Genomic DNA, 25,534 nt, shown 5'->3' on the forward strand with positions numbered 1-25,534 from the left:
CCCCCATATTACCCCCCACCCCTCACCCCCCCCATATTACCCCCCACCCCTCACCCCCCCCGTATTACCCCCACCCCTCACCCCCCATATTACCCCCACCCCTCACCCCCCCCCATATTACCCCCACCCCTCACCCCCCCCATATTACCTCCCCCCATCCTCATTCCCTCACCCGTTCCCCAACGCTCATCGCCTCCCCCCCTCCCCCACCGCCTTTCTTTAATCAACAGCAACCTTTCCCTGGCCGGGGGATCATATGACCGCAGGACGCGGGCACGCGGTTCAGCGCGCGCACTGTGTAGCTCGGAACGCGCGCGTGCGCCCTACCTGGAACCGGGGCAGCGGGCCTGAAACGGGCGCAGAGCGGGGCATCGGGCCTGAAACGGGCGCAGAGCGGGGCAGCGGGCCTGAAACGGGCGCAGAGCGGGGCAGCGGGCCTGGAACGGGCGCAGAGCGGGGCAGCGGGCCTGGAACGGGCGCAGAGCGGGGCAGCGGGCCTGGAACGGGCGCAAAGCGGTTTCTGGGTGAGTTCACGGACGCACCTGTTTCGTAGTTGGATTGGTTTGTGTCAATATAGTTAATCGGTGGGTCAGATTGAGGACTGGTTAAGACAGTTGGCTGTTTAATTGAAGATACAGGGTTGTTTACCTGTGTGAACACTTGATATCTGGTTGTTTGAGCATTGGTGAAGATGATGCCCAGTTGAGCACCGGTTAAGGCAGTTGGGTGGTCGGTCGCCCGGTTGGGCACCGGTTAAGGCAGTTGGGTGATTGGTCGCCTGGTTGAGCACCGGTTAAGACAGTTGGGTGGTTGGTCGCCTGGTTGAGCACCGGTTAAGACAGTTGGGTGGTCGGTCGCCCGGTTGGGCACCGGTTAAGACAGTTAGGTGGTCGGTTTCCCGGTTGGGCACCGGTTAAGACAGTTGGGTGGTCGATCGCCTGGTTGGGCACCGGTTAAGACAGTTGGATGGTCGGTCGCCTGGTTGAGCACCGGTTAAGACCGTTGGGTGGTTGGTCGCCTGGTTGGGCACCGGTTAAGACAGTTGGGTGGTTGGTCGCCTGGTTGAGCACCGGTTAAGACAGTTGGGTGGTTGGTCGCCTGGTTGAGCACCGGTTAAGACAGTTGGGTGGTTGGTCGCCTGGTTGAGCACCGGTTAAGACATTTGGGTGGTCGGTCGCCTGGTTGAGCACCGGTTAAGGCAGTTGGGTGATTGGTCGCCTGGTTGAGCACCGGTTAAGACAGTTGGGTGGTTGGTCACCTGGTTGAGCACCGGTTAAGACATTTGGGTGGTCGGTCGCCTGGTTGAGCACCGGTTAAGACAGTTGGGTGATAAAAGCGAAATACTGCGCATACTGGAAATCTAGAACAAGAACAAAAACAAAAACACCTGGAAAAACTCAGCAAGTCTGACAGCATCTGCGGAGAGGAATACAGTTAACGTTTCGAGTCTGTATGGCCCTTCATCAGAACTAAGAAATATAAAAATGAGATGAAATATAAGCTGGTAGAAGGGGGTGGGGCAGGAGAGCTCGATAGGGGGCCAGTGATAGGTGGAGGCCAAGAAGAGATTGCCAAGATGTCATTGACAAAAGGACAAGGGGGTATTGATGGTGGTGATATTAGCTAAAGGATGTGCTAATGGGAACATTAAGGGAAGCAAACTAGTGGCAGATGGCCCTAGTGTGGGTGGGGCGGGAGTGTGGGTGCGGTGGTGGTGGTTGGGTGGATGGTCGCTTGTTTGAGTACCAGTTAAGACAATTGGGAGGTTGGTCATTTTGGTATGATAGTTAACTGGTTTGTTGGCAGATTGGTCGTAGGTAAGATCTTGGCTGCAGAATGTATGGTGTTGTCAATTCTTGGGACTGAAAGGAACACTGAGGGAAATTGGGAGAGTTAATAGGCAATAATAGGGGACTGCAGCAGTTCAAGAGGGCAGCTCACCATCACCTTCTCAAGGGCAACTAGAGATGGACAATAAATGCTGGCCCAGCCAGCGAAGCCCACATCCCGTGAATTAATTTTTAAAAATGTTGGAAGATGTAAGGAGAATCCTGGAAGTGGAAAATATGAAAAATGGGAATAAACAAGTACCTGGGGACTGGAATAGGCATTGTGAAATATGGTAGAATCAGGAGTGACTGCAGGGATAGCAGAAGACCAATTTATCCCAGTTATTGACTAATTTGTCCCAGTTCTAAGAAATTGTGGTTAAGGTTCTGTTTACCAGCTTTCCTGAATTGGTGAATGTGCTGGATATCTCCAGAATTGTTGATGCAGTGAGTGTGCAAACATCAGCAATAATTCAATGCAAATTAATGTTTTTATAGGGAAAATAAGCTGAAAGGATTTTCACTGTCAGCAAGACAGTGTCAGAGAACGGAACAGAGAGAGAGAGAGAGAGAGACACACACACACACGGGGCAGTTACTGATAGGTGCTGCAAGTCTCCACAGCAACCGAGCAGAGTGTTTCTTCTACAACAAAGCAGCATTTCATATCTCGGATAAAAAGGTAAGATGACACTTTGATTTGAGACAATACAGACTGCCACAAAGAGATAAAATGCCTGCCCTTGTAAACCAGGTACGGAATAGTTTACTGGAAACCAGTGTCAAAGACTGTTTCCTATCTTCAGTCAAGATCGGACACTGGTGTGGAACATGGTATGAGGCCATGATTTAGTAAATGATAAGTGGGATGGATCTAAACTTTATTCCAGTAGTCCATCTTACTGTGTTTCCTTATATTGTGCACTTAACACAACCTGATAAAGAATTGAACTTCAGTTCCAAGTATGGCATTCTCCAGACGAACCATAGGGTAACAGATTCCACGCCGGCCTGTGCGGACCTTAGATTCAGTTCTGCGATGGACTTCACTCGCCTTGGGTGAAAAAAAAACCGGCCTGGGTTTCTGCCTCTGGATCACTGCCCAGAGCTCTCCACTGGATAATGTGCAAGTGTTGGCATTAGAAAATGACCCATTTGGCCTAGGCTGTGATCGTCTTCCCTGTTCAATAGTCTGCGGACACTCACCGCCTAGATTTGCAGATGAAGAACGCTGTTGGCCTAGCTCTGGCAACCCATCCCCCAGCCAGAGTAGTCTCTGTGAACTTTTTGTGGGGATCTCTGAGGTTGTATCAAGTGTCAGACTCTGTCTGTTGAAGATTGTGAAATAAACAGTTTCATCAGTGAAGTAAGTAATCTTTAAAAGAACAGTATATCATTCAGATAGCACTTTGTTACATCCCAGAGTACTTTACAACTAGTACTTTACTACCTTTGTGTCAGCCGCCAGTTTATGCACAGCAAAACTTCATAAAGAATAAACAATCAGATGGTCAGTTTTGGTGATATTTAAGGACTGAATGTTGAACAGGGCACAGGAAGATCTCATCAGCCGTGGAGTGTTTTACATCTACCTAAAGGGGCTAACGGGGCCTCGGTTTAGAATCTAATTCGATAGACGACATCTCCAATATTGTGGGGCTTCCTCAGTACTGCCTGTCCGATGGTTCAGCACTCCCCCTGCTACTGTCCGCCTGACAGTGCGATTCTTCCCTGGTGGAGGGTCAGCTTGGGCTTTGTGCTCAATTCTCTGGAGTGGGGCTTGCACCCACAACCTCCTGACTATACTTTTAACAATTTCAGATCATGAACCCTCTCCTCCATCCCCACCCCTTTTCCGATTTCCCCCTTTTTCCAATAATTTATCATTTTTTTACAAATATATTTTTCTTTTCCCTCCTATTTTTAATTTATTTTGATCTATTATTTCATCTCCACCTTTTAGCCCATTTCGATCCCTTCCCCCCACCCTAGCCCCACTAGGGCCATCTGCCACTAGCTTGTCCTGCTTGCTACCCTTAATGTCCCCATTAGCACATCCTTTAGATAATATCACCACCGTCAACACCCCTTTGTCCTTTTGTCTATGACATCTTTGGCAGTCTCTTCTTGGCCTCCACCTATCACTGGCCCCCTATCCAGCTCTTCCTGTCCCACCCCCCTCTACCAGCTTATATTTCATCTCATTCTATATGTCTTAGTTCTGATGAAGGGTCATACGGACACAAAACGTCAACTGTATCCCTCTCCGCAGATGCTGTCAGGCCTGCTGAGATTTTCCAGGTATTTTTGTTTTTGTTGTATACTTTAACGTAATTCATTGGCTATGGTTTTGGAATATCCTGTGTCCATGAATGACATTAAAAGTATCCAAATCCTTTGTCTTTTTTGCATCAGGGATGAGTGTACTCCCTGAACCAACCAAGCAAGCAGTTAATTAATAACAACAGCAGGAAAAACAGTTAGTTTTAACGAATGATTATCGATTTACTGCTGACATGGGTAGTGCTTGATTGTCTGGAACTCACCAGGCTGGATCTTCCGTTAAAATATGTAGCGTTTATTGTCCGCTGTATGCAAACGAGTTCATAAGCAGAAGCTCACCTGAATCTCTGCTGCCCCACTTCCTTACTTTCGCCAAGAACCATTCATCCATCACCCTGTCCTCGCTGATCTACATTGGCTTCTGGTCCAGCTATGGCTCAATTTTAACAATTCTCCATTCTTGTGTTCTAATCTCTCCATGGCCTCACCACTCCCTATCACTGTAATCTCCTCTAAGATATCTGTGGTCCTCCCTCCAATTCTGTCCCCTCGAGCAATCCCTGATTTTAATTGTTCTGCATTTGTTGGCTGTTCCTTCAGCTGCCAAGGCCCTAATCTCTGGAAATTCCTCTCTGAACCTCTGTGTCTACGTCGCTCTCCTTTCAGATATGCCCAGAAACATGCTCTGTGTTGTTGGCCTATAAATGGAGCGATTGAGGTTTTACATTTAATCATATTTTTATTCTACCATTATTGTGTTGATAATGTTCTGGTGAATTTTAACAATTGGCGTTTGTGCTTTTTGTTCTGCAGATGCGAGGTTACGGTGAACAGCCTGTTCCTGTGGCATCACAGACACAGGTACAGAACCTTTAACCCTTTCCATTCCCTTTGCCAGTCTGGAGCATTAGATAGCTGTTCTGCCTGTATTACAATGTGCTGCAAAGCTGCCTGGGAATGTTGTCCGGAGGTCAAATGATATAACCAGCAGGGACAATCCTTGAATTGCATCTTCCAGTCAGAGATATGCTTATGCTTTTGCTGTTCCCTATCGGTGTTGGTCACTGTGACCACGGCTTATCTGAGGAGAGTGCAAGCGGAGGACCCCAGGACAGGCAGTCAGCAACACCTAGAGGAGAGTACGAGAGGAGGACCCTGAGCCAGGCAGTCAGCAGCACCTAGAGGAGAGTACGAGAGGAGGACCCCGAGCCAGGCAGTCAGCAGCATCTAGAGGAGAATGTGAGAGGAGGACCCTGAGCCAGGCAGTCAGCAGCACCTAGAGGAGAGTGCGAGAGGAGGACCCTGAGCCAGGCAGTCAGCAGCACCTAGAGGAGAGTTTGAGAGGAGAATCCCGAGCCAGGCAGTCAGCAGCACCTAAAGGAGAGTACAGGAGGGGAACTCTGGGGCAAACAGTCAGCAGCACCTAACATCACAGGAGAAACCTAAGTTCACTGGTTGGTGAGAAACTGCTGATAGTGAGTGTCATCAAATAGCTGAGAATTAGAGAAACACATTATTTTTAAAATAAGGGGATACTTACATTTAAGTAAGAAACAAAAGCAATAGGGAAATAACGTTAAGTCGAGGCCAGGTAAAATAAAGTTGCTTAAGTAAACCAAAGTAAGATAAAGTTAATGCACGGGAAGTAAATTGAAGCCATGGCAGGACAGCTCGGTCGTGTGGAATTCGAGTCCTGTAATATGTGGTAAGTTGTGGATGCTACTGGTGTCCTAGATAGCCACATGTGCAGGAAGTGTCACCAGCTGCAGAACCTTGAGCTTGGGGTTTAGGAGCTCCAGCAGTGGCTGGAATTACTGTGGTGCATCCACGAGGTTGGGATCTACGTGGATAGCACGTTCAGAGAGGTGGTCACACCACAGCTCAGGAGCCTGGAGGCAGAAAGGGAATGGGTGGCTGCCAGGCAGTCCAGGAAAATTAGGCAGGTAGTGCAGGAGACCCCTGAGGTCCTGCTCGCCAGTCAGTTTTCCATTTTGGATACCGGTGAGGGCATTGCTTCCTTGGAGGAGTGCAATCAGAGCTAGGTTTGTGGCACCACAGGCAGCTCTGCTGTGCAGGAGAGGAGAAAGAAGAAGAAGAAGAGGAAGAGCAGTGGTAACAGGGGATTTGCTAGTTAGGGGAACAAACAGGCATTTCTGTGGTCATAGACGTGACTCCAGGGTGGTATGTTGCCTCCCTGGTGCCAGGGTCAATGTTATCACGGAGCGGCTGCAGGACATTCTCCTAGGGGAGGGTGATCAACCAGAGGGCATGGTCCACGTTGGTAACAATGACTTAGATAGGAAAGGGGATGAGGTCCTGAAAGCAGACTTTAGGGAGCTAGGAAGGAGACTGAAAAGCAGGGCCTCTAAAGCAGTAACCTCAGGATTACTCCCAGTCCCATGTGCAAGCGAGTATAGAAATAGGAGAATTGAGTGAATAAACACATGGCTGGAAAGCTGGTGTAGGAGGGAGGGCATCAGATTTCTGAGGCATTGGGACTGGTTCTGGGGAATGTGGGATCTGTACAAGCCGGACGGTCTACACCTGAACAGGACTGAGATGCATATCCTTACGGAGATTTGCTAGTGTTGTTGGAGGGGGTTTAACTGGATTGGCAGAGGGATGGAAACCTGAGGGCAAATTCAGAGCAGGGAACGGGAGATGGAGAATTAGTGAGTGGCTTTGAAAGACAGAAGCAGCACAGGTTAAAAAGTGTACAGCTCAGGAATTTGGCAGTGTTAAAAGTTATGTATGTAAATGCAAGGAGCATAGTAAATAACGCCGATGAGCTGAGGGCACAGATAGACACATGGCAGCATGATATCATCACGATAACAGAAACTTAGCTTAAGGAGGGGCAGAAATGGCAGCTCAACATCCTTGGATAAAGAGTTTTCAGGCAGAATACGGAAGAAGATAAAAAAGGTGGGGGTGTAGCATTTTTGGTTAAAGAATCAACTACAGCTGTGAGGAGGGATGATGTACTAAATGAAGCATCAAATGACGCCATATGGATTGAGCTCAGAAATAAAAAAAGCGCAGCCACAGCACTGGGAGTGTACTGTAGATCCCCAAATAGTGGAAGGGAGTTAGAAGAGAAAATATGTAGACAGATTTGAGTGCAAAAACAATAGGGCAGTAATCGTTGGGGACCTCAGTTACCCTAATATCGGTTGGGATACGAACAATGTGTAGGGCACTGAGGGTGCAAAATCCTTGAACTACATTCAAGAGAACTATTTCAGCCAGCACGTAACAAGCCCAACGAGACGGGGCGCAATTCTAGATTTAGTCTTAGGAAATGAAGCTGGGCAAGTGGATGAAGTAGCAATGGGGGACCATTTTGGAGATGGTGACCACATTATAGTTAGATTTAGCATCATTATGGAAAAGGACAAAGATAGAACAGGAGTAAAAGTTCTAAGTTGGGGAAAGACAAATTTTACAAAGCTGGGAGATGAGCTGGTGAGAGTGGACTGGAACTATTAGGCTATAGTGGACTATTAGAAGGGAAAACTGTGTCAAATCAGTGGGAGGCATTCATAGGCGAGATTCTACAGGCACAGTGTAAACATGTCCCCATAAAGAAAAAGGGTGGTACTGCCAAATCTAGAGCCCCCTGGTTATCCAGAAGCATACAGGCCAAGATAAAGCAGAAAAAGAAAGCTTATGACAGTCACAAAAGACAGTACTGTAGAAAGCTGAGAAGAGTATAGAAAGTACAGGGGTGAAGTAAAAATGGAAATTAGGAAAGCAAAGAGAGGATACGAAAAAATATTGGCAGGTAAAATCAAAGAAAATCCTAAGATGTTTTACTAGTACATTAAAAGCAAGAGAATAACAAAGGAAAGGTTAGGGCCTATCAGAGATGTACATGGTAACTTGTGGATTGGTACAGAAGATGTGGACAGGGTTCTCAATGAGTACTTTGTCTTCACTAAGGAGAGGGATGATGCAGACATTCTAGTTAAAGAGGCAGAGTGTGAAATATTAGATACAATAAGCATAGTGAGGAAGGAAGTACTGGAGGGACTGGCATCCTTGAAGGTGGATAAATCACCAGGGCCGGATGGATTGTATCCCAGGCTGTTGAAGGAAGCCAGGGAGGAAATGGTGGTTGCTCTGAGGATCATTTTCCAATCCTTACTAGATATAGGTGAGGTACCAGAGGATTGGAGGTCTGCGAACGTTGTACCATTATTTAAAAAGGGTGTGAGGGATAGGCCAGCAAATTATAGGCCGGTCAGTCTGACTTCGGTGGTGGGCAAATTATTGGAAACAATTCTGAGAGTTAGGATAAACTTTCATTTAGGCATGGATTGATCAGGGATAGTCAGCATGGTTTTGTTAGGGGAAGATCCTGTCTTACTAACTTAATAGAATTTGTTGAGGAAATAACAAGGAGGATGGATGAGAGTAGTGCAGTGGATGTTGTCTACATGGATTTCAGTAAGGCATTTGATGAGGTCCCACATGGCAGACTGGTCAGGAAAGTGAGATCCCCCATGGGGTACAGGGGAAGCTGGCAGGTTGGACCCAAAATTGGCTCAGTGACAGGAAAATGGTCGATGGATGTTTTTGCAAATGGAAAACGGTTCCCAGTGGTGTCCCACACGGCTCAGTGTAGGGGGCCCTTGCTGTTTGTTGTATGTATTAATGATTGGGAAATTTGCAGATGACACAAAAATTGGCCATGTATTTGACAGTGAAGAGGATAGCTGTCGACTCCAGAATAATTTGATTTGGTTGAGCGGGCGGAGAAGTGGCAAATGGAATTCAATCCGGAAAAGTGTGAGGTAATGCATCTGGGGCAGGCAGACAAAGCGAGGGAGTACTCGATAAACGGGAGGATATCGAGTGGGGTTGAGGAAATGAGACACTTTGGAGTGTGTGTCCATAGGTCCTTGAAGGTGGCAGGACAGGTGGACAAGGTGGTCAAGAAAGCAAAGATGTAATGATGGAACTGTATAAACCGCTAGTTAGGCCACAACTAGAATTTGTGTACAGTTTGGTCACCACATTACAGGAAGGACATAATTGCTCTGGAGAGATGCTGAGGAGATTTACAAGAATGTTGCCAGGGCTTCAACATTGCCAATGTTGAAAATTGCAACTTTGAGTAAAGATTGGATAGGCCATGGTTGTTTTCCTTAGAACAGAGAAGCTAAGGCGTGACCTAATTGAGGTGTACAAAATTCTGAGGCGTCCTAGATAGGGTAGACAGGAAAGACTTGTTTTCCCTTGCTGAGGGGTCATTTTACCAGGGGGCAAAGATTGAAGATGATTGGTAGAAGGATTAGAGGGGACATGAGGAAAGACTTTTTCACCCAGAGGGTGGTGGGCGTCTGGAATTCACTGCCTATGTTGGTGTTTGAGGCTGAAACGCTCAGCTCATTTAAAAGGTGCCTGGATCTGCATCTGAAGCGCTGTAACCTGCAAGGCTACGGACCAGGTGCTGGAAAATGGGATTAAAATGCGCGGCTAGTTTCTTTTTTCTCTTTTTTGGCCAGCACAGACACGATGGGCTGAATGGCCTCTTTCTGCACCGTAATTTTTCTATGGTTCTGTTGACAGGAAGGCTGTGGATTTCCAAACTCATTCCGACAGCGCACAAAAGCAAAATACTTTGGATGCTGGAAATCTAAAATTAAAAATGGAAAATGTTGGCAATACCAAGCGTATCCGGCAGGTTCCGATGAAAGGCCACATTAACTAAAAAGTTAATTCTGTCTTTTCCCTCCACGGATGCTGCCAGACCTGCTGAGTATTTTCAACATTTTCTGTTTGTATTTCATATTGACAGCACTTGTTATTGGAGTGGTTTACACAGGTTACAGAATGGGGATAACTGGGGTTCAGTGTGATAATTGGATGGGGTTACTGGGGTACAGTGTGAATAGAGATGGAGGTTATTGGAGTGCAGTGTGATAATTGGATGGGGTCACTTGGGTACAGTGTAGTGATGTGATAGGAACCTAATACATAGGAAACGTGTAACTTTGAGATCTTGAACTTGAAGTTGCTGTAACAGTGAAACTGTCAGCGTCTGCCATTATTATTTTGTAAAATTGACAGTAATGCGTGGTTTCCGCACATGCATAGTTAAATGGGGAAATCTGGAAGTTGCTGTGGGTGATACCCTGCTCCTCGCAGTCTTTGCTGATGCAGGCTACACAGGATCAGTGAATTTACGTGAACTTCCAACTTTTTATGCACAGTTCTTGTTGCAAAAACCATTGAAAATGTTGAGCCTTGATCAATCAGAAGTAACTGAAATTTTAAGGGTATTCAAAGTCGTAATGACTTCTGAACAACGTCTCTGGCCCTGACTGAAGTGTGGAATGTGATTTTCTTTTCCTCGATCCTCGATCATGATAAAAATGTTTATAATTTATGTATTTCAGCTTCTGCCTTTATCCCCTATGTGTATGTCCCAATCTTTATTTTGCTCTCTGTACAATAACTAAAAAGTGAATGATCAGTGCCTTTTGCTTCCTGACTTGATGTCTGTGAGGATTTTTCAGTCCGATGGGCTGTCCAGCCTTCTTGGTGATTCCACGGTTTGTGGATACCAGAGATCTCGTATAGCTGATGCAAGAATGAAGTTGACAGTGGAAAGGGTGACATTGACGTTACAAAGGCCATTAAATCTTTGTGGGCAGCTTTTTTAAGGTCAGCGGTGAGCACTGTCCCTTCGGCCCGAGTGCAAAATCTGGGCTTTAAAGTTTACCCTGTCGTTTTATGGTTTTTAGGAGAGACATGTTTGGGATTCTGTGAAGAAAGCTGCCTTCATCTTAGGCTCAGGACTCTTTGTATTTGCAGCGTTCAGGAACACAGTGACCTGGTAAGTTGACAGAAAGAGGTTGAACCAGGGAGCTGGGATTAGCACACCGCTCCAGTCTCGCGCTACAGAAAAAGATGTAACAACTTGCATGATATTAACTCTCTCTCACCCGCGCACACTCTGTCTCTCCGTCTTGCTGCCTGCCTCTTGTACTCACTTTCTTTGTGTCTCACTCATATCTCGTTCTCTCCCTCTCTTTGTGCAATGATGTTACCAAAGTAGGAGGTCAGTTTTGTTTTGTGCAACGGTGGGCAGTTGTGTCTTGGCCTGTTTCACATCTGCCCTTGACCACAATGAAAACAAAAGTGATGAGAGGTGTAAATGGAACTGACTCGCTATCACCCATTTTATACCATTGCGTAGTCGGTGTCTTTCTTACCTCCAGCTATGCGGGATTCGGTAACTGCCAGTGTGTGTGTGACTCACTGTCCCCAGGTGTGCGTGGGATTCAGTCCTTTCCACTTTGTGCGTGCCGCTCTGTGTGGGCTCTGCCACCCTGGATTTGTGTGCCTGTGGCATTCATTGTTTGCTGTTTGACAGATCTAACGATTACGATTCTGGGAGTTGCAACATTTTTGGTGCCTCTCCACCTTGTCCTTCCCTCTGTCGGGAAGAGTTGGCAGAGGAGCTGAGCCATGGATAATTTGTGGAATTGTTCTGTTGTCAGGCATTTGCAGCAGTTCTGGGGAGCTTCCGGGGACTTCTGGCAGTCGCAGTGGGGAAGGGCTCACGGTTTCTTCCAAGGCAACGAGTGGGTTCTCTTCTTGCTCGGTGAGTACTGAGAGTTACAGCACGTTACATTGGGTCATTACAATTTACAGCACGTTACAGCGTGTTACACTGAGTGTCTCGGTTCAGTTAATGAAAGTGGTGAGTTTCCACTCAGCTATACAGGACTAACCTGTGTTGGTGGGAAGTGTGTTCATCAACTCTGTTCAGGACTCCTAGTCACTTGTTCCGTTTAAGCATGATGCGTGTAGGAAAATAGGATGTTTCAGGCAAACATGAGAGAATTTTAAGATTTTAGAATTGTTTAAGAAGGGCAAGGGCTGTGGTGTAGGATGAGAGTGAAAGAGAAGATGAGAAAGATGATTATGTAACATCAGTCTGGCGTTTTTAAAAGTCTGTAGGTTGTAGGAGCACTATGGAATCGTACAGCAGTAGGGAGGCCATTCTGCTCATTGTCCCTGTGTCCAGAGCTTTGAAATAGTTATCCAGTTAACTTTACTCCTCTCTGCTCTTTCCCCACAGCCCTGCAAATTTCTCCTGTTCAAGTATTCATCCAATCCCCTGTTGAAAGTTACCATTGAATCTGCTTCCACCTTCTGCTTCAGGAGGTGCATTCCAGATCACAGCAACCCGCTAGGTTGTCATCTCTCTTCTGGTTCATTTGGCAGTTGTGCCCTGGTTACTGGTCCTTTTTGTGATTTTTAACCACCCCCAGCTAATCTTCTCTTTACCTTCTGTGCTCTAAGGAGAACAACCCCAGCTTCTCGAATCTCCCCACGTCACTGAAATCCTTCATCCCCGATCATGTTTCAGTAAATCTCACCTGCGCCCTATCTTGACATCCTCCTGAGGAGTTGTCCCCAGAATGGAACACAGTACTCCTCCTGAGGCCTAACCAGTGATGTGTAAAGGATTAGCATGACTTCCTTGCTTTTGTGTCCTGTGTAGAGAAGAGGGGAGAAATTGCAGAGCTTTGAAGATCTGGCAAAGTGTCAGTTGAGCATGAGACCAGTGTGATTTGAGCAAAGTGTGTGGACACAGGCAGGAGATGGAGGATATGAGATACTGACCATCATTAATAAAATATGAATGGCGTATGGTAATTTGATACAATGAACCCTACTCTGTTTTGTTAGCTATGACACCCCTCCCAAATTCGCGAAACGGAATTCATGTTTTCTGCCGGATTTGGGCTTGACGGAATGTTTGGAGATGTGGAACGGAATAGGGGCCCTCTGGCACGGAGGGAGAACTGCTTTCAAGAAGGGAAACCGACTGAGGAAGCGAGCAATGGAGCAAGGTCATGGGGCCATTGCAGGGTGTTGGCGAGCTTGCAAAATACAGGTTGAAAGGATTTGAGGGTCGAAAGTGGGAGAGAATGGAGGCTACGAGGGGGCAAAAATAGGAGATGGTGGGGGATAGGAGGAGAAGGACTAAGGGACCCCCTTTAACCAGTCACGTGGGAGTGGATATGAAGGATTGCTGAGGTATCCTGGGTTCTGAGAATTCGCTGTACCCGGGTTTCTGGGATCTCCTGTTTCCGAAGACTTCCAGGTCTCTGGAATTTCCCAGTTCCCAGATTTTCCCAAGATCCACCCTGAGCCAATCCTGTCAGTGCTGAGTTAGTTGTCTTTCTATCCCAGGTACCATGGTGATTCCAACCCTCTCCTTCTGGATTTTGAACGGACTCCTGCTGATTGTGGATGCCACTGGAAAACCGCAGCTGATTACTCGCTATCGGATTCAGAGGAGCAGGAATGACCCGGTCAGAGCGGCTCTTTTAGCTAAGGCCAACTAAATAACTTTTGCTGAATTGCTGTTTGATCCTTCAGTGAACAATTAAACATCTTTCCACTTTTACACTAGTAATGGAATTTAGCTTCAGTTTGTCCAGGGTTTTCCCTCAAACCCGTCCCAGACTCCCTACTCAGTGGGTTAGCTTTCATTGGGTGTAAACATGGAGCACAAAATAGCCTGGATAGTGACTTGACTGAAACCTTCCCTTTAATCCCCGATTAAAGAATTATAGATTCAAAGAGCACAGGAGGAGGCTATTCAGCTTTTTGAAAGAACTATTCCCTGAAATAGATTTTTGTAATCATCAGTTTAGGCAGTGATTGTGTACCCTCCAATATCCCCAGCCCCCTCCAATATCCCGCAGCAGCTCCGAGATTCGGACACACCCACCAATGCCCCCGACCCTCCTGTACCCTCTGTCCCCTGATCTCTGCACTTGCTTGTCTTCCTGTGTTGGACATCTGGTAGAGATAGTGAGCATCTCGTCAGCCTTGTCGGCATGATCCTTCCATGTTGCGTCCACAGGTGATACAGTAATCCTTATTGCTGGGAAGCTGCTGCTGCTAGTGAGATTACAGAACAAACGCAAAGTGCTCCTGGTTTCTGGTTGCCCTGTGTCAAACATTCAACCAAGAAGCAAAACTCTGCGGATACTGGAAATCTAAAATAAAAACAAAAAATGCTGGGAATACTCAGCAGGTCAGGTTGTTAGCGTCTAATAAGTTCTGTTTAATGAATGTTTAATACCCAATACTTGAAGGTAATAAAGTGAACAGGTGGTTGACTCCTAATTGCCCTTGTTCACAGGACATTTAGGGATGGGCAATAAATGCTGGCCGAGCCAATGACGCTCACATCCCATGAACAAGTTTTTAAAAAAAGGTGCTGGGTGTTGATTTGTTAATTATACTCAATTATATATAAGGGAGAGTCAGCCAGCACTCGCTCTGACAGAAGTCAGCTCTGTAGTGGGCAATAAACATTCTCTGCCTAAAGCGTCCTAGTCTCTTATATCCTTCACATCCAGGCTTGGGAGTTAGCCGGCACAGGTAGAGCATCTGCGGAGAGAGAGAAACAGAGCTAATGTTTCAGGTCGATGACCTTTCATCAGAACATTTTGATGGATATGAAGGATTGCTGAGGTCTCCTGGATTCTGAGAACTCGCTGTACCCAGAGCATTTCATCAACTTGAAACGTTAAATCTGTTTCTTTTTTAAAAAATCTTTATAACAAGTCCAAGCTTGTGTGTTCACTAACTAAGCATACCAACTGGGGATTGTGGGTTCTGTACAAAACACATAGGTTGCAACAGGAGAGTCCCAAACTTTACTGTCCTAGTCACAGTCCAGCAGCCCGTGATTTACTGTCAGTGTTTCACCTGCAGTAGAAACTGGTTCTGGTGCCTGGAGTGTGATAATATACAGGGTAATATGGGGTAACAATACCGGTAACAGTATGGGCTAATGTTGGATAATACAGGGTAATGTGGGGTAACAGTACAGGGTACAAAGCACAGGGTAAAACTGGGTAAAATAAGGTAACAACTTTTATTATTCATTCAGGGGACGTGGACTTTGCTGGCTGGGCCAGCATTTATTGCCCATCCTTATTTGCCCTTGAAAAGATGGTGGTGAGCAGCCATCTTGAACCGCTGCAGTCCATGTGGCATAGGCACACCCACAGTGCTGTTAGGAAGGGAATTCCAGGATTTTGACACAGTGACAGTGAAGGAACAGTGATATATTTCCAAGTTGGGATGGTGAGTGCCTTGGAGGGGAACTTCCAGGTGGTGGTCGTTTTTTATTATTCGTTCATGGGATGAGAGTGTCACTGGCTAGTTATTGCCCATTCAGAGGGCATTTAAGAATCAACCACATTACTGTGGGTGTAGAGTCACATGCAGGCCAGATCAGGTAAGGACGGCAGATTTCCTTCCCTAAAGGGCATTAGTGAACCAAATGGATTTTTTTGACAAAAAATTCCAGACTTTTTATTGAATTCCGATTTCCCCATCTGCCATGGTGGGATTCAAACGTGGGTCCCCAGAGCATTACCCTGGGTCTCTGGAATGCTAGTCCAGTAACAATACCACTATTCCAACACCTCCCCAGTGATGGTGTTCCCATCTATCTGCTGTCCTTGTCCTTCTAGGTGGTAGTGGTCGTGGGTTTGGAAGGTGCTGTCTCATGAGCCTTGGGGTGACATTACAGGGTTGCACAGACCCCAAACAATGGCCACTTTTTCTTTTTTTAACAACCTTTAACCATTCAGAGGTTCCCAGCACCTTGGTGTCAACTCACCAATCTTTGAAGAAAGATTTCTCAAAATTAGAACACACACACCAGAAAGTCAGAGGTGCAGCAGATTGGAAAGCAAGGATCGATTTGCCATTGTCAGTGGATACAGAGATTGTGTTTTTAAGTAGAGTTGGATATCCAGCTGGTGTGAGCCAATGCTCTGTGTTCGTTATCTTGTATCCGTATATGGATGGACTTTGCATCTGATTTTGATAAACAGAATTGTGTCGCACTATGTTCCACGTGTTTTCCCCGCCCTGAAATAACTTCCTATATTTGCTGCAACATAAACAAACCTGGGGAAAAAGTCACCTAAAATTGCCATACCTTTTTATGGTCTTGAGGTTATGCCCAAATATTTCCTAAATATTTATTTTTAAAGCCCTGGTGTGTCTTATGGTTCTTGTGACTTTAGATTGGAATTAAACCTTGCATCTCTCAGCATTAGTGTGGGCTGTGTTTGGAAACTTCAAATCATGAATTGATTTTTGTAGACAAAAGAAGGAGCTATTTTTGAGGACTGGCTAGAATAGAAAGAGGAGAAGAAAGTAAGAGGAGGCTGCGGCACTTTTCATTGCTTGTTGCTATTGATGATCTTGTATTGTGTGCCACAGGTGGAACCCGCGAAGCTTCAACAAGCCGTCAGAACGGTTCTATTTAATCAGGTCTTCCTGTCTCTCCCCATGGTGATGGTAATGTACCCCATCATGAAGTGGAGAGGTAATCCCTGTGGTCCTGAGCTACCCACTTTCCACTGGGTGCTGTTGGAGCTCTGCTTCCTTGGGCTGCTGGAAGAGGTATTTTTCTACTATTCACACAGGTGAGCTGGTGACTTGATGCAGCACTCAACTGCCCTGTATCTTAACTCGCACCAAGTCCCATTCACCCACCACCTCTATGCTTGCTCTATTGGCTCCAAGTACGGTAATGCCTCAATTTTAATTTAAAAATTTGGATACTTATTTTTAAATCCCTCTATGGCCTTGCCCTACCTATCGCTAACGTCCCCCAGCCCGACAACCCACAGATCTCTGAGCTCCTCCATTTCTGGCCTTTTGTGCATCTCTGATTTTAATCGCTCCAATATTGGTGGCTGTGTCTTCAGGTCTCTGGAAATTCGTCACTAAACTTCTCTGCCCCTCTCTCTCTTTCCTCTTTTATGATGTTTCTTTAAAAATTTTAGTCATTATCCAAATAGCTCCTCCTGAAGGGTCATGAGGACTCGAAACGTCAACTCTTTTCTTCTCCACCGATGCTGCCAGACCTGCTGAGTTTTTCCAGGTAATTCTGCTTTTGTTTTGGATTTCCAGCATCCGCAGTAGTTTTTTGTTTTTACCTACTTTACGTGGCTCAGTGTCAAATTTTTGTCTTGATCTATCTACCCGTGAAGCTGCTTGAGATGTTTTACCGTGTTGAAAGCCTATAAAACCACACATTTTGTTTCTGTTACCTGGCTGCCAATGGGGTAGGAGCATTACATCCTCGATAGACCAACATTGGAATGAGAATAAATGCAACATCTTTGGAATCCTTCCTGTGGAGGACAAAATGTGAAAATGGGAAAGGGATATGGAGAGAAGGTGGAGGAGCTGAGAGACATGAAGAGAAGGTTGAGAGATGTGGTGGTCAAGGGACGTGGGGTGAAGATGCATGGGGCTGAGGGACCTGGGGAGGGGATGGGTTTGTGTTGTAGGGGAAGGTGGGTAGAGTGGTTGGTCGATGAAAATTTGAAGGGATTTGTTAGGTTTAATAGCATTTTTCTGTTGCTTGGCCAGTACTGTGATGTGTTTCAATATTCATTCTCTCCAGGCTTTTCCATCATCCAGTGCTTTACAAACACATCCACAAGAAGCACCATGAATGGACTGCCCCAATTGGCATTGTGTCCCTTTATGCGCATCCTATTGAGCATGTGGTAAGAGACGTTTGTGACTGAACAATGTAAATCAGTACTGTTCCTGGCAAAAGGTGACAGTAATTTTCCATTGGAATTGGTGTGGGGTCTACTGTTATTCATGGTTTACATTATTGAGTTGGAATTGGAAATACAATTTCAAAATTTGCACATGGTACCTATCGAGGTATATAGTTAATAAAGGAGAACTCTGACAAAATACAGAAAGACATTAATGAATTTGCAGAATGGCTGAGCTTCAAAATAAATGTGAGGAGGTACATTTTGGCAAGATGAATAGGAGGGTACATATTCCTTGGAAAATAAGAGTCTGAATTCTAGAATAGCACGGCACAGAGAAGCCATTTGGCCCATCGAGTCTGCGCTGGCTCTTTCAATCCAGTTAGTTACACTGTCCTCCTCTTTCCACCTATCACTGCAAACTTTTCTCCATCAATTATCTATCAATTACCTTTTGAGGGCATCCGTTGAATCATTATCAGTACCTGTGCATTCAAATCTGAACTACTCGTTGCCTGATAGAAAACGCTTCCTCGTGTCACCTCAGGTTCTTTTGCCTTAAACCTGTGCCCTCTGGTCATTGATCTTTCAGACACTGAAAACAGTTTATTTTTATCGACTCTACCAAATCTTCCCTTGGTCTTCTCTGCTGTAAGGAGAACAACCCCGGCTTCTCCGGTGTCCTCGCATATCTGAAGGCCCTTGTCACTGGTACCATTCTAGTAAATCTCCTCTGCGCCCTTTCCAAGGCCTTAACATCCTTCTTAAAATGTGACGCCTGGGATTGAACACAGTACTCCACCTGAAGCCCAGCCAGTGTTTTTATAAAGATTTTCCATGACTTGCTTGTTCTTTTAGGCCGTTCCACTATTAATAAAACAGAGGATCCCATATCTTTTTAAACAGCCTTTTTATATTGGCTTGCCACCTCCAGAAATTTGTGTCTGTGCTTCACCACGTACTTTGCTGTTCCTGCAATCCTTTTAAAATTGCACTATTTTGTCCATATTGCCTCTCATTCGTCTTTCCAAAGTGTATCGTTTTATAATTCTCTGAATTAAATTTCATCTGCCATTTGTCTGCCTATTTCATCAGTCTGCATATGACCTCCTTAAGTCTGTTACTATCCTCACCGTGTAGTAAATTTCCAAGTTTTGTGTCATTTTGTAAATTTTGACGTTATGCCCTGTATGCCCAAGTCCCAGTCATTAATTTTTTTATCATAAAGATCAGTGGTTTTAATATGGAGTCAGGTCACAGATCAGCCATGATCTCATTGAATGATGGAATAGGCTTAGAAGGGGTTTAAGGTCCCACAGCTGTTCCTATGTTCTTAATATTAAGCGCTGCAGAACATCACTGTACAGGTCCATGCAGCCTAAAAAGCAACCATCCACTACCACTTGCTGACTCTGAGCCAATCTTATACCCATGCTGCCCACTGTCCTTTTAATCCCATTGGCTTTAATTTTGCCAGACGTCCGTTATGTGGTACTTTATTAAACGCCTTAGAACATAAACGTCAACTGTGGCCAACTGAAGAAAAGTGTATTCAAGGGCCAGGATCTCAAATCCAAGATTAAAGTCGCGGTTTATCAGGCAGCAGTGATCTCTGCACTCCTGTGTGCCTCAGAGACTTGGACAACCTGCAGCAGGCACCTCAAAGTACTGGAGGAGTACCAGTGGTGCCTTTGCAAGATCCCCCAAATCCAGGGGTAACAAAGGTGGAAACAGCAGCATCCTCTCCCAAGCCAACTTGCCCAGGATCGAGGCACTCATCATTCAAAACCAGCTCCATTGGGTGGGACATGTTAGTTTACCTGACGTCACACTTCCAAAGCAACTGCTCTACTCTGAATTCCGGCCAAGCTAGGAGACTCCCAGGAGGACAGCGGAAATGCTTTAGGGATGTCCTCAAAACATCCCTGAAGAGATTAAAATCTCGTCGACTTGTGGGAGTCCCTGGCTTGTGAGCGACCGAAATGGAGAAGGTACATTCGGGAAGACACCAATCACATCAAGAGAATTCATCAGCTGCATGCAGAGGTGAAGTCGAGGCTTCGGAGTGAGAGCACAAACCTCCAAACAACCCATCTACCCAACTCTTCAAGCACCACCTGACCCACATGTGGCAGAGACTGCATATCGCCCATTAGACTTGCTGATCACCTCAGAACCCATCGACCCAGAGTGGAAGCGAGTCATCCTAGATCCGAAGGGACTGCCTAAGAAGAAACTACATTAACTGCATTAGCCTTATTAACCCTGTCCGTTACTTCATCAAAGAACTCGATCAAGTTAGTCAAACATGATTTATCTTTAACAAATCTGTCCTGACTTTCATTTATTAATCCGATCCTTTCTCAAATGCCAATTAATTTTGTTTTAGACTATTGTTTGAGTTTTCCTGCCACCAATGTTTGGCTGACTGGCCTGCAGTTACCAGATTTATCTCAGTCCCTTTTCTAAACAAGGGGTGCGACATCAGCAATCCTCCAGCCCTCTGGCACCGCTCCCATATCCAAGGAGGATTGGAAAATTGTGGTTAAAGGCTCCACAAATTCCACTTTTACTTCTCTTAACAACCTAGGATACTGGAGCAGGTGACTTCTTGACTTTGAGGATTAGAAACCTTTTAAGTAACTTAATTTTTATCCTATTCAATATTGCTTCTGTCGCCTTCTTTTACTGCTTCGTTGCTTCTCTTACAAAGATGATGCAAAGTACTCATTTAGTACCTTAACCATGCCTTCTACCTTCACAAGGTGATTTTTTTTTTTTTGGCTCCTAATCAGCCCACCCTTCCTTACCCTTTTACTAGATGATAGGTATCCCTTTTATTTTCACTGCTAATCTATTCTCATAGTTTCTCTTTGCTCGTCTGTAATTTCTGCATTCAGTTTGGTTCTCTGTTACAAACCCTTAGATTTGTCATAAGCTTCCTTTTTCTGTTTCATTTTTAATCTCTACATCTTTAAACATCCAGGGAGCTCTAGCTTCGGATCCCCATCCGTTCCACCACGTGGGATGTGTCTACTCTTTACCTGAACCACTTCCTCTTTGAAGGCCTTGCATTGCTGATTTCCTGTTTTGTCTACCAATCTTTGATTCCTAGCCATCTAAGCCAGATTCCTTCTCAACTGGAGAAAGGCTAATTTCAGTGAGTTAAGTATTTTTATGCTTGATATAATGTCCTTTTCCGTAACTATTCTAAACCCATTGATATTATGATCACTACTCCCCAAATGTTCCCCCCTAAACCATGCTCCACCTGCCCCACTTCATCCCCCAGAACTAGATCCAGCACTGCTCCAGTCCTGTTTGGACTGGAAACACATGATCAAGAAAGTTATCTTGAACACATTTTGGGAATTCCCCCTCTTTGTCCTTTATTATTCCAGTCTATATTAGGATAATTGAAGTCATGCATTATCACTACTCAGTAGTTATGCATCTTTCTGTAATTTGCCTGCAGATTTGCTCCCCTATCTCCTTCCCACTATTTGCTAGACTTTACTATCCATGCAATAGTGTTTCTTCATTCTAACCAAATCAACTGTCTTTGGCCCCTCAACGGCTCATTCATGGTTTTTGGTCAATATTGCCACCCTGTCTTTTTTTTTCCTTCCCTATCTTTCCTGAATTCCTTGTAGCCAGGAACATTAAGTTCCCAATTCTCCCCTTTTAACTTTGGTTCTAGTATTGCCAGTAAATCATAGTCCCATGTGGCTGGGTCTCTGTCATAACTGCTATATTGTAATTCCATGCTGTAACTTGAGGGCAGCTCAATAAGCTTATTTACCATGCTCTGCACAATTTACATATGTGCACACAAAATCCACCTTGGGCTGTTTTGTATTTGTCCCTTGTCTGATCCCCTATTTCTGAATTATTCTTTACCTTAATGTATTTGTTGCTCCCAGTCTTCTCTGCACTTTGTTTCTCCTCTCTAATGTTTCAATTCCTGGTGTGCCTTCACCTAGCAAATTGGCTTAAACCCGCCCCACGACACTAGTTAATCTTCCCACAAGGAAGCTGGAGTCCTTCCTGCACCATTTCTCCAGCCACGTGCTAACCTGTTTAAGTCTACCCTTCCTATATTTATTAGCATGTGGCAACGAGAGTAATCCAGAGATTACCCTTTGTCTTGCTTAAGTTCTTCTTGAGCTCCTGTAACTTACTCAGGAATTCAGCCCTTTTCCTTCCTATGGCATTGGTTTCCACATGGACCACAGATGTTCCTCTTCCCCTCTCAAAATGTTCTGCACCCTTCATGAAGCCTTTTCCTGTGGCAGGGAGGCACTACACCATGTGGGACTCTCATCAGAGGTTGCAGGAACGCCCATCTATCCCCGTAGCAAATTCCTTATGACCACTGCATTTCTACACGTGTGCCCCTCAATTCAGTCATTTGTCCTGCAGTGCCATAGATGTGCTCCAGACTGCACTTCCGGAAGAGTCATCACCCTCATTTGTATTCCACACTCCTAGAGGATTTCTGCACTGTCTGCCACTTCCTGTTCTGCTAGATGGCCACCCACTTACAATCTTGCTCAACTTTTTGGAGCTGCAGGGTGATCACCTCCTGAAACGCATGTTCCAGGATATTCTCAGCCTTCTGTGTGCCCTGCATTTCTTGAGCTCAGAAACCCTGAACTTGAATTTGAGAACTGATGGTATTCCCTGCATGCCTGATCATCCAGGACATGTACTGGGGGTTCTCGCATGGCATGGGAATTGCAGGCAACGGGATTCAGCTGTTCCAAAATTTTGCTTAAAGTTTGTTTACTTACATTATATATCTTTTGTTTTAGTTTAGTACCCCTTCCTCCTTATTATTTACATATACAAGATTTTTATTTATTGCAATTCCTATCCCTTTAATGTTGGTATCTTGCATTTATTAAATTTTAATTTTATCCCTTTAGATCTCTTATATATTTAAAGTTTCCCCCTTGGTTTAAAGCACCTAGTGCTTGTTTTTTCTCTACCAAATTCCCACTTTAACCTAATTCCTGTAGCCACTCTGTGAGTCGCCTGAAATGGTCTCAATTTATCCTATAAACATTTATGATTCTGAGATTTTTGTTATTGGTCTCTGAAGCACCATCGGATGATTATGGCTGTTGTTGTGCGTGGTGCACGTTTGTCTCTCTGTGACACATGGTTTGTCCAGGTATTAGTAGGAGAGCATTGTTATGCCAGTGGCACTCTCAGTTTCGTCTTTCTCTTTCCTCAGATGTCCAACATGCTGCCACCTATGGTTGGACCGATATTCCTGGGATCTCACGTGGCAACCATGATGCTGTGGTTTTCACTGGCGTTGCTGATTTCCACAATTTCACACTGTGGCTATCACCTTCCACTGCTCCCATCACCAGAGTTCCACGATTTTCATCACCTCAAGTAAGCAACAAAAGATTTGAGGCGGGTTTCAGAGCCACAGAGTATAAAATGTTCCATGATTAAGTCTCCATTCCATTCCTCCAATGGGAAGTCAATTGCACTGGAAGAAATCAAAGTTAAATGTTGTAAAACATTTCCATTTCTGGCAGTATTCAGTGTTTATGATGGTTTCACACTGACTGTGTCACAAGGAGTCTGGCTGTTCCTCAGGTTCAGTCCACTGTTAGATCAGAATGACCGTCCTGGACTCAGTCCACAGTGCGTTCAGAATGACTATTCCTCAGACTCAATCTGCATTACTTGAGTGACCATCTGATTCGCCCTATGGTTAGATCAGTGATTATCTGCTGCTTTAACGATGGGTGACATTGGTTCCTCTGTTGTTTGGGCTAAGATTGATCTTGTCCTTGTGAAGCCTCAGCTACTTGCTTTGCCAGGTCAATGACCTGTGGATAGAATTGGTGATGGGCAGATCCCGCAAGGGTTGCTCTTAATCAGTTCACTGAGAGTCTGTGGAGTTTTTAAATGACATTGGGTCCATCCTGATCTAAAAATCTGACAGGAGAGAGAAATGGGGAAAATGGGAGCAGCTTCACTCTAGCATTTTTATTCTCGGGGATATGGGCATTTATTGCCCATCCCTAATTGTCTGAGTGGCTTGCTAGACTATTTCAGAGGGCGGTTAAGAGTCAACCACATTGCTGAGAGTCTGGAGTCACACGTAGGTCAGACCACGTAAGAATGACAGATTTCCTTCCCTAAAGGACATTAGTGAACCAGAGGGGTTTTTCCAACAATCAATGATGGTTTCATGGTCACCATTACGGAGACTAGCTTTCAGTTCAAGATTTATTAATTGAATTTAAATTTGACCAGCTGCCATAGTGGGATTTAAACTGATGTCCCCAGGGCAGTAGCTTCAGCCTCTGGATTACTAGTCTAGTAACATCAGCACTACACCACCATCTCCTCTTTGAATTGTTTGGTTCAAGTTGCTGTGATTGCACAAGGCTCCAGTGACATAAGACCACAAATTCCACCTCACCCCAGTCTCCATGGCTACAAGATGAGATGGCTCACGCTCCTAGACACTTGAGTGATATCTGCTGGGAAGTACATGCAACTATTATCGGACCACGTTGCACAGGCAAATAGCTTGCAAATACTCATTGTTTAAAACTCTGCTTAAAAGAATGGGAACTTGGTTGATGTACTGGAGGATTCACAGGAGCTGGGGGCTATACTCCACCAAGAGTCCGTATCTGGGGCACAGCAACTCCCCCCTCACAGACTCAGTGCCTGGGGGACTGCGCCCCAGAGTCTGCTCCTTCCGAACAAGGCATATTTAAATTTTTTAAAAACTCTATACAATACGTGCATCAAATAGACACTGCAATATAAATAAAGTGGATGAATGGGCTTTGTGTTTGCAGGTTTAACCAATGTTACGGAGTGCTGGGAGTCCTGGACCGGCTCCACCAGACCGACACCATATTCAGAGAGACCAAAGCTTACGAGCGCCACACTCTCCTGCTCAGCCTCACTCCTCTGTCTGAAAGCATTCCCGATTCCCTCAAATGCAAGTGAAGGCTCCTTAAAACTGCCTTTGGAAACTACTGACTTCACACTACTTAACCCTTTCCTCATTATCATTAAGATTTGTTAATTGTGGTTTGATTTTTTTTTTATTTGTTCTTTTTGCTGTGCTGTGTGAAGTTGCTATCTGGGGTGTTCCTGGTTACTTATAACCATTGGGCAGCTCCAGCTGCACCAGGGAGTAAACAAATGGTTTAAACTGAAATTTAGCATCCTGCAAAAGCTTTTCTTTGTGCATCAACTCTCGTTTACAAATAAATTTGTGGCAAACTATTGTTTGCTTTTGCATCTCATTGTGATGTCAGGTGATTGACAAAGCCTTTTTAACATTAATGCATTATGCTGAAGACATCCCACTCTACTGCTTCATTCCACTGATTTTCCTGCCCCCCACCCATCACCCCCAAACACTTGGGACTGTGGAAGGATTAGAAAGTTCAGGGGACCAAGGGAAGGTTAAATTCATGGAAGTGATGCAGATGAGGAAGCTGGTCTAGGAACAGCTCGACTCCCTCTCAGACCTCAGCCTACAGTTTTCCTGTGCCTCTCTTGCATTCTTCAAAATGAAGCATTTGGCATGACCTCCTTAAAAGCAGCAATTGCTCTTTCCTACTCTCACTAATCTTCCTGTCCAGCACACCCACTGGACACTAAACTCACCATCTCCTCCTAATTCACCTTACCCCTCCCAGAGCTGCATCTCCTGCCAGGATATCCATTCAGTTGCCATCTATGAGATTATTATGGGTGATTGTATTGACATCCTTCACAATCGCTGGGTCAAAATCCTGGAACTCCCTAATAGCACTGTGGGTGTACCTACATCGGACTGCAGTA

At 45.2% G+C, this 25,534-nt stretch overlaps 2 protein-coding genes across 2 annotated transcripts in view; one reads left to right on the forward strand and one right to left on the reverse strand.

Annotated features, from left to right (window-relative positions):
• Positions 1-284: 284 nt before the first annotated feature.
• On the forward strand, positions 285-24,988 carry faxdc2 (fatty acid hydroxylase domain containing 2). The gene is made up of 10 exons (XM_078536082.1): positions 285-524; positions 2,328-2,511; positions 4,926-4,973; positions 10,865-10,956; positions 11,624-11,727; positions 13,329-13,450; positions 16,395-16,600; positions 17,590-17,695; positions 22,935-23,101; positions 24,535-24,988. Exons 3-10 carry the CDS (start codon positions 4,926-4,928, stop codon positions 24,686-24,688), a joined length of 999 nt encoding a protein of 332 aa, XP_078392208.1. The 5' UTR covers positions 285-524; positions 2,328-2,511; the 3' UTR covers positions 24,689-24,988.
• Positions 23,063-25,534, reverse strand: part of larp1 (La ribonucleoprotein 1, translational regulator) — a 106,691-nt gene continuing 104,219 nt past the window's right edge. Inside the window, exon 20 of the mRNA XM_078536080.1 lies at positions 23,063-23,201. Within this exon, the coding sequence (XP_078392206.1) occupies positions 23,193-23,201 (9 nt within the window). The 3' untranslated portion in view covers positions 23,063-23,192. The remainder of the gene's footprint in view (positions 23,202-25,534) is intronic.

The sequence above is a fragment of the Cetorhinus maximus genome, unplaced genomic scaffold (genome assembly GCF_964194155.1).
Source record: "Cetorhinus maximus unplaced genomic scaffold, sCetMax3.hap1.1 HAP1_SCAFFOLD_888, whole genome shotgun sequence".
Lineage (NCBI taxonomy): Eukaryota > Metazoa > Chordata > Chondrichthyes > Lamniformes > Cetorhinidae > Cetorhinus > Cetorhinus maximus.

Coding starts and splice junctions, on each gene's coding strand:
- faxdc2 (XM_078536082.1), top strand. CDS start 4,926: ATGCGAGGTTACGGTGAACAGCCTGTTCCTGTGGCATCACAGACACAG. Junction 4,974..10,864: donor CTGTGGCATCACAGACACAG/GTACAGAACCTT, acceptor TATGGTTTTTAG/GAGAGACATGTTTGGGATTC. Junction 10,957..11,623: donor TTCAGGAACACAGTGACCTG/GTAAGTTGACAG, acceptor TTCTGTTGTCAG/GCATTTGCAGCAGTTCTGGG.